General features: G+C 56.6%; 1 protein-coding gene across 12 annotated transcripts in view; it reads left to right on the forward strand.

The window, feature by feature from the left end:
- MTSS1 (MTSS1, I-BAR domain containing) overlaps positions 1–212 on the forward strand; it is a 129,123-nt gene continuing 128,911 nt past the window's right edge. For all 12 annotated transcript variants that reach the window (XM_017746056.1, XM_017746061.1, XM_017746062.1 and 9 more), the window contains exon 1: positions 1–175. In XM_017746056.1, coding sequence (XP_017601545.1) covers positions 104–175 — 72 coding nt within the window. In that variant the 5' untranslated portion in view covers positions 1–103. The remainder of the gene's footprint in view (positions 176–212) is intronic.

Below are 212 nucleotides of genomic sequence, written 5' to 3' on the forward strand. Positions count from 1 at the left end.
GGTGAGGTGGGAGCCCGGGGTATCTGATTTTCCTCCAGCTGAGCAGTGCAGTTGCAGCGGTAGCGGTGAAATCCTGCTCCTCCAGTGAGCTCGAGCCAGGAAAATGGAGGCTGTGATAGAGAAGGAATGTAGTGCTCTCGGAGGGCTCTTCCAGACCATCATAAGCGACATGAAGGTAAGAGGCTGAGGGGTAAGGGGAGTGGGGGAGCACA

Source organism: Corvus brachyrhynchos, unplaced genomic scaffold, assembly GCF_000691975.1.
Source record: "Corvus brachyrhynchos isolate BGI_N302 unplaced genomic scaffold, ASM69197v1 scaffold28, whole genome shotgun sequence".
NCBI classification, from domain to species: Eukaryota; Metazoa; Chordata; class Aves; order Passeriformes; family Corvidae; genus Corvus; species Corvus brachyrhynchos.